We start from the raw sequence: 8,212 nt of genomic DNA on the forward strand, positions 1-8,212 counted from the left end.
TATATGTTACCAAATCATGTAAAATTTTGTTTTTAATCGTAAATTGTTAAGTTATCTTATTTTATATTACAATAATTGCAAATTTACAAAGTTAATACTTAATGGTTTTTTTTAAATTAAATACCTTGTATACATAATATATTGTAAATATGTAGTAAAATTATAACGGTTACTATGTTTCATTGTGAACATTGCTGTAATTTTTACTTATTTACAACCCAGAATAAATGCAAAAATTAAATGTCAATATAATCACAAAAAAAAAAATAATTTAAAACTCAACAGTGCAATTGTCCAATACATTATTTCATTAAGGTAATCATTAATAAAAAATTATTTAATATAATATAATATAGTGTAATTATTTTTTTAACTGTGAACAATTGTTAAATAATTTTTTTTTAATTTTATTAGAAAATTTTAAATATTCAATTATAAGTAATAAGTTAAACTTATAACATATAATTTCTAAATTAATTTTAATCTATTCATTTTTATTTATTGTACTTCGTATTTTGATTTTTCTCTATTGAAATATATTTCTATTCTAATTATAAATTATCTTATATGAAAATATGATAGTAATTTGGACTTATTTATTTATTTTATTTATTTACAAAGAAATACTATAATAATAAGTAAAAACTGAGTGTATGTAATTAATAAATGTATTTTGGTAGGTATAAATAGTTTTTAATAAATTCCGGTTCAAACTGATTTTGGGCATTAACTGCAAACATGATGTTGTATTTTGTATAGTATCACCATTGGATATAGTATTTATAACCAATGGTATTACATATTGAATCTGTAATATTTGGCGTGACATACTTTTACAATACATATAGATAGACAGATAGTCCTCATTTTGTTATTGATCGTACGACGTACAAACAAGATTAAACAATTTATTAATTATTTTTGGGTTAAATAAATATATTTTTATCTCATAATTTTGAGTTTATGGCGGGAATTATACATTCCTTACAACCTCCTTGAAATCGAGAATGTTTGAATAATATTAATTTCTCACCTAACCATCAAATTATTAAATATCATTGATAAAAATATTATAAATATTAAATAAAATCCACAGAATAGAAATAATGGAATAAGAATAATTCTCTTCAACCTTTGTCGTTCTACTAAACGTAAGTAAAACATTAATAGTTGCACGTGCTAGACATATATTTTTTAAATTACATTAAAATAAAATACATTGATAGATATACTATTATACCTATATAATTTATCATTGTACCTCCAAAATTGTCAATGTAATATCAATATTCACTATTCAGTGGTTATTCAATGATTACAAAGGTTATTTATTAGCTTAAATTGGGTAAATGTTATTTTAAACTTGTTAGAGGTTATTAGTTACTTCTCAAGTTTAATCCTTATCCAACATATTAAATAAGTGGTGTTCTTAAAAAAAAGTAAAATTTAAGTGTTGTCACTGTCAAACAAACTTTTTGTTTGATAATGGATATACATATCTTTAATCAGCCACATTTAAACTTGATTTTAAATTATTTAATTTTGATGATTATCAATAAATGTGAAAATAAAGTTAAACATACATAAAACAAATTATTTTATTTAGATCATTAGTAAAAATATGTTAAATATTCTTTTAATACTTAAATTCTCTATACATTAAAATAATAACTGCAATATATTACTGGTTTTTCTTCATCCAAATACCAATTCTTAATTGGTTGGTATACCTAATAACTTTTTTCAATATTTTGAATTTTAGATTTAAAAATTATGAGTAGATAGGTTGAATCAATTGATATAATACAAAATATAATTTAAACATTATCATAAATTTATAAACTAATTAAAAATAATTAGGTATTTAAAAAAAAAAATTTAAAAATATATTTATACTGTGTTTAATACCATAATTAAGCTATAACCATAATATATTGAGTAATCTTTAAAATTTAAATTAAGTGGATGTTGGCAAATATTTGTTTACTCTCTTTGACCAACATCCTACACACAATTTAGCAAATTTGAGTTCATCAGCCAATAGGTATAATTTTATGTTTTATGTTTATGTTATATTGGAGATATTTTACTTATTTATTACTGTTATATAATATTAATCAAATTTGTCATGTTACGTGTAGGTTAGAGGTAGCAAATAATGCATTGACATTTTAAATAAATACTTTCATAGTTACCCCCAGTATAGATGTATAGTGACATAATGTATTTCTATGTACTTATTTATAATTAACCACAATATTTAAAAATGTATATATTCTCTGTTTAACAACTAAGTATTATTAATTAATTTTTTAATGTATATTTTAAGATACTTAAAATAAATTTTAAACTGTTTTTATGACTGTATGAAACTAGTTAGTAGTATAAAAATATGTATATTATTTAAAACTATTTATTATTAATATTATTTAAAATACTGAATTGAAAATGGAGTGTTATGATTTCCTGGGTTTTCTTAAATATTTTGCTATTCCAGGAAAATGTCTACCTTTTGTGGAAAATTAGAAGATAAGGAATTATCATTCATTGGCATTGATTCTTTTGAGTCACATCTTCTGAATTGTTCTATTTTTATGTTGTCTCATATTCATAAAGACCACATGCGTGGAATTCAAGATCATTCTTTTCAAGTGACATTCAATAATACTAAAAACATGATGCTTTATACATCACCGTTGACAATAACATTTTTAAAACGAAACAAAACCATTAATCTTAGAGAAGATAAACTTATATCTCTTGAAATTGGTTTCCCTAATTTATTGAAAGTATATTCTGATATTTTTGAATACATTTGTGTGACTCTCTTACCAGCTGGACATTGTCCAGGATCAGTCATGTTTTTAATTGAACTGGTGCACATCACATTTTATATACTGGAGATTTCCAAATACAATTACAAGATTTCAAACTATTTAAACCACTTTTGATAAATAATGAAGGTAGTCGTGGTCCAAAGAATATATCTGCTTTGTATTTAGACACTACTTTTGCATCAAAAAAATATTATGAATTTCTAATGAGAAAAGAGAGTAGTGCTAACTTGATAAAAGTATTTGAAGAATGGTTACATCAAGACCTTAATAATAAAATTTGTTTGTGAATGCCTGGATATATAGGTATAGAATATGCCATAATTGAAGTTGCCAAACATTTCAAATGCTCTGTTCATGTGCATAAACAAAAATACGAAGAATCGTATAGTTCAATAGCAGAATTAGACAACTTTGTAACTCCAATTTATACTAATAATAGAATACATGCATGTTCAAAAAATGAATGTGACACTGATAATATTAACTGTATGGAATTAAATAAAAATGTTAAATGTGTACATATTAATGCCCTAGCATTTACTAAAGATGTGATAAACACTGGGGGTCATGGAATTGTTAAAAATAATATAACCAGAGTTTGTTATTCTAGCCATCCTAGTTGTAAGGAATTAAGAGAAATTGTCAAGTTCCTTAATACAGAAAAATTATATTTTATTGTAATAGTTAATCAAACACATAAAGAGATATATGATATTTTAACCGAAAATAATTGGACTCCTAGGGCAGTAAAGGAAGATATTATAGAAAATCTAAAAGTGGTTTTAAAACTCTCCAATAAATTTAAAAACAATCTAAATAGAACAGAAGTTTTAAACAAAAGACCAAGACTTGAATCTCCTGAAAGAGAATGAATCTTAAACCTAATTAATTATAATTTTTAAATAATAAGATATTTTATAAAATACCTACTATTATTTGCTTAGTATAATTCTATTAATCAAATGTTGAGTTACTATCTTTAAATTTGTGTATGTATGTGTGTATATATATAATCATATTTGCATATTTGCCATGTTAAATATTTTGATTTTTAGTTTGTAAACAAATAAGGTTTTTACTAAGTGGTTCACAATATAAAATTATTATCAAGAAACTTGTAAAAACTATTTCTGAAAATAAATAAACAAATTAAATTATAAAATAATGGTTTTAAAGATAAATATCTATTGGTTATAAAATTAGACTTAGTATATTATTTATAATTACCTACAATGATATTGCTATTTATAATAACTACGTTTTTGAATAATAATTTTGTATTAAAAATCTCCCAACAAACATTTTATAATTTATAAATGCTTAGGATTTTATTTTCATGGACATTTTAACAATATACATTACTCGGCTTTTCAGATATTTTAAAAACCTGGTACAGCTATAAAAAACCATGGAAGAATTTGGAAGAGAACCATGTCCAATGAGAATATTAGAAGATCTTGGTGGAGCTTTTGCAATGGGTCTCATTGGTGGTGGTATTTTTCAAGGTATAAAAGGCTTCCGTAATGCTCCCACTGGAGTTAACAGACGTTTTAATGTAAGTTCAATTTTTTTTATTTTAGAAAATTCTAAATAATACAGAAAAATCTTGATTGGTCACATTTGTATAGGATGTACTATGATTTATAAATTAAGTTTATTTCTCACATTTATATATTTTTTCTATGTATAAATGATATATAACTAAATATTTAAATCCAAATTTTTATATTTAATATTTAACTAATAAATTTGTTGAGTTTTTCAACTTTAAACTTCTAGCCAATAATAAATGTTATTTTAATTTATAAACAAGATTCAAGCAAAATAAAAATAATTAATAATATATACTTTAAAATTCAAATGTCAAATTTTAAGAATATTATATTATACAACTTTAAGAATTGATAACAGCATTCAGCAGTTTGGTTTATCCATGAACTGTTTATATTTTTATGCATAAAAATACTGTGGATAATTTAATAATATTCAATATTGATTAAACTATAGTTTAGATTTTACAAGTCTATAAAACTATAAAAGCACTAAAAATATTTTCTAAAGTTATAACAACCTATTATTTAACATGTTTTATTATATTATATTAGCAGCTTATAAAACTATTAAATGTTAGGGTTATTTAAAAATTTTGAATTATAAAATTAGTAACTGTTTTGTAAGCTTACACTAAAATAATTATTAAAAAAAAAAAAAAACTGGAAGTCTGCTGTAGTCAACTGTGATGGGGGTGTATTCAATTTTAATTAAATTATAAATTAGTGTATACTTTGAAAACAGTTCTTTGTAAATATTTAAATTATTTTTGCTATAAATAATTCATTTTTATTTAAGCATTATGATAGGTTATATTTATTTTTTTCAAAAAGTAAATTGTATATTTAGCAGGTATAATATAACTCCATATGAACTTGTTGTTAAACTTAAAATCAATACTGAAGCTTCATAGAATGTAGTATGATTAAGAGCTGGCGGTATTTTTTGTTATTACATCCAAATTGTTATGAATTATTATGTATGATTTAATTAATTTAATTATATTATTTTAATTTTTGTCAGTATACTAACTATAAACCAATTTTGGTATTTTTTAGGGAGCTTTTCATTCTGTTGCAACCAAAGCACCCAACATAGGTGGTAGTTTTGCCATATGGGGAGGATTATTTTCAACCATTGATTGTTCACTAGTTGCCATCAGAAAAAAAGAAGACCCGTGGAATTCTATAGCTAGCGGTGCTTTGACCGGTGGTATATTAGCAGCACGTAATGGAATACCAGCTATGACAGCTAGTGCTGTTTTTGGAGGATTACTATTGGCAATGATCGAAGGATTTGGATTATTTTTTATGCATATGTCAGCCGAACAATTCAGACCTCAACCACCAGTATTTGAAGATCCAACTCAAATTAACCAACCTAACGCTAGTTAATTCAACAAGCCTATAAATATTTCTTTTAGAGTTATGTATAATATTCTTATATGTAGTTATGCAATCAATATACTTGTTACTTTTTACCTAATTATACAGAATTTATGTGGACAAATGATAAAAAGAAATGGCCTTCTACGATGACATTTTCATGTTGGCCTTAGTCAATAAATCATAATATTGTCATTAATTGTTTCTCATTGAAATAAAAATTAATTTTTATTATGAATTTACATCATATTAACTAATAAGACTTGAATACTATAAGTATGCATATTAAACATGCCAGTTGGCAGTTAATTTGTTATACTATAATATATATATACACAGAGTGTATTACGAAGTTCTGACAAATTAAATAACTTGTGTTCTAATCACTAATTTTTTATTTTATATTTCAAAATAGTCAATTTATAAATATATTGAACAAAATAGTTTTAAAGTTTACAGTATTTAATTTGAATAATCTGTTTACGACTTGAATGTTTATATATTCATTCAACTTTCTGCTACTGGGTAATTTAACATAACCAAAAATAAAAACCAGTAGTCAAAACAAAATTTTTATCTGGAGTTAATGATAGCCATATTTGAATACTGATGTCTGATAATAATATGAACATTTAATACAATAGACATGGTGGCGAATATTTAAACCTTCATAAGTCGCAAACGGATTACTCAAATTAAATACTGTAAACATTATAACTATTTTTTTCAATATGTTTATAAATTGGCTATTTTTAATTTTTTAATTTCTGTACAAAAAAATAAAAATAAAAACATTTAAATACATGTAGTATAAGCGTCTATTAATTTTAAGAAAAAATAAAAAAAAATATTGAGTAGAATTCAAATTATTTCATTTGTTCGAATTTCGTGATACACCTTGTATATATAAATAATTGTCTGCAAGTTAATATCTATGTTGTATACCTATTTAATTTTGTATAATATTGTTATAAGAAAACGAGCTAAAAGTGTGTAGTTGTAGTTTAGTCAAATTGACTAAGTCAATAGTCATTATTATATATACGGTCATACTTAAATTCATAAATAAATGTAGGTAAATTATAAATTACATTTTTAGCTGTAAAATTAGAGGTATTACATTTTTCTTGTGCTCATAATTAATATGTAAATTGTAATGTTCTAAAAAACAACGACTAACGACAAAATATTATTTTAGATTTTATAGTCACACGCCAATATACTCAATAAATGGCAACGTTGCACGATTTTCACTTGATCTGAATCGGGCGCAAATGGGCTAAGATAAATGGGTTGCGTCGATTTTACAAATAATTATTTTTTATGGTATGTTAATATATATTATATACGTATATGATATATAAAAAGGTAAATAAAATGTTAAAACGTCAAAATTTTCAGAAAAATAAACTAAAAAATGGCTATTTTTGATTTTTTTGAAAATAATTAAATAAACAATAATTTTTTTAAACTTTTTTACCAAAACATTAAATTAAAATATGAAATCAGAAATATTGAAGTACTTGTAGTCCTTGTCCCGGTGAGTCTTTTAAAATAAAACAACTATTATCCATGATTTCAAGAGATATCGCAATGGGTAAATCCTCGTGGGATATTTTGTACTTATATAGTAGCATATTATTTTGGTTGATTTTTCGGTGGGGTGTCCAAAACGTCCCTTAATGACACGGTGAAATTCAAATAATTCGTAGACACCTATTCTAGACAAACTGTATACTATTAGCTTAAAAATATACATCGAAACGTGACGAGTTTCGTCGGATCGAATAAAATTAATTTCACTTTTGCAGTGGATATAAATATTTCTATAGGCACAAATAAAATAATAATAAACTGGGCTATTTTTTCGATTTTGTGGAGGAGAGGTGTACGGAAATCGGAGAACAACACCCTCACCCACGACTTACCAAAATACCCCGCCGACGCCCGACAGACACCAGTGACCAGTCGTTTGCGAAAGTATATCGTCGCGCGTCATCACGATTGACGAGCCGCAGTGAATTAGTGTGAGGAACACGTCAGGGCAAGTGGCAGGTCGGCTGGCATCGACCGTTAGGAATAGTGTTATTGCTACCACTGACCAGCACCACAAACAGCGGTTGCTCCCTTATGGAGGGCGATGGATCCAGAAAGCTGTGGTATAAGAGAGTGTAACACGGCGATCTGCACGTCGACGTTTCGAATAGCACTGCCCTTCCAGGCCCATCACGTTAACCGATACAGGAACGACGCACGACGAGGACCGGCAGTGTTTTGGCGTACGCGAAACAAGAGCGCCGATCGGTGACCGGTGGTGGTAACTGGTAAGTCGCCTCGCACGTTCTCCGGCCGACGCGACGTGATCGCGAGCGTCATATTTTACTCAGGTGCACACGTGCCACTAGACACTCTGGCGGCCCCGGCGGGCGCTGTCAGCTT

At 25.8% G+C, this 8,212-nt stretch overlaps 2 protein-coding genes across 2 annotated transcripts; both read left to right on the forward strand.

The window, feature by feature from the left end:
• The first annotated feature begins 1,002 nt into the window (after window positions 1-1,002).
• LOC113560394 (mitochondrial import inner membrane translocase subunit Tim17-B-like) lies at window positions 1,003-6,011 on the forward strand. The gene is made up of 3 exons (XM_026966247.1): window positions 1,003-1,151; window positions 4,212-4,392; window positions 5,447-6,011. The coding sequence occupies exons 2-3, from the start codon at window positions 4,246-4,248 to the stop codon at window positions 5,780-5,782; spliced, it is 483 nt and encodes a 160-aa protein (XP_026822048.1). The 5' UTR covers window positions 1,003-1,151; window positions 4,212-4,245; the 3' UTR covers window positions 5,783-6,011.
• Window positions 2,502-3,709, forward strand: LOC113560393 (protein artemis-like). Its single transcript, XM_026966246.1, is given in 2 exon segments — window positions 2,502-2,871; window positions 2,874-3,709. Coding segments are annotated over 2 exon segments (1,206 nt in total).
• Window positions 6,012-8,212: the final 2,201 nt, after the last annotated feature.

This window comes from Rhopalosiphum maidis, chromosome 4, assembly GCF_003676215.2.
Source record: "Rhopalosiphum maidis isolate BTI-1 chromosome 4, ASM367621v3, whole genome shotgun sequence".
NCBI classification, from domain to species: domain Eukaryota; kingdom Metazoa; phylum Arthropoda; class Insecta; order Hemiptera; family Aphididae; genus Rhopalosiphum; species Rhopalosiphum maidis.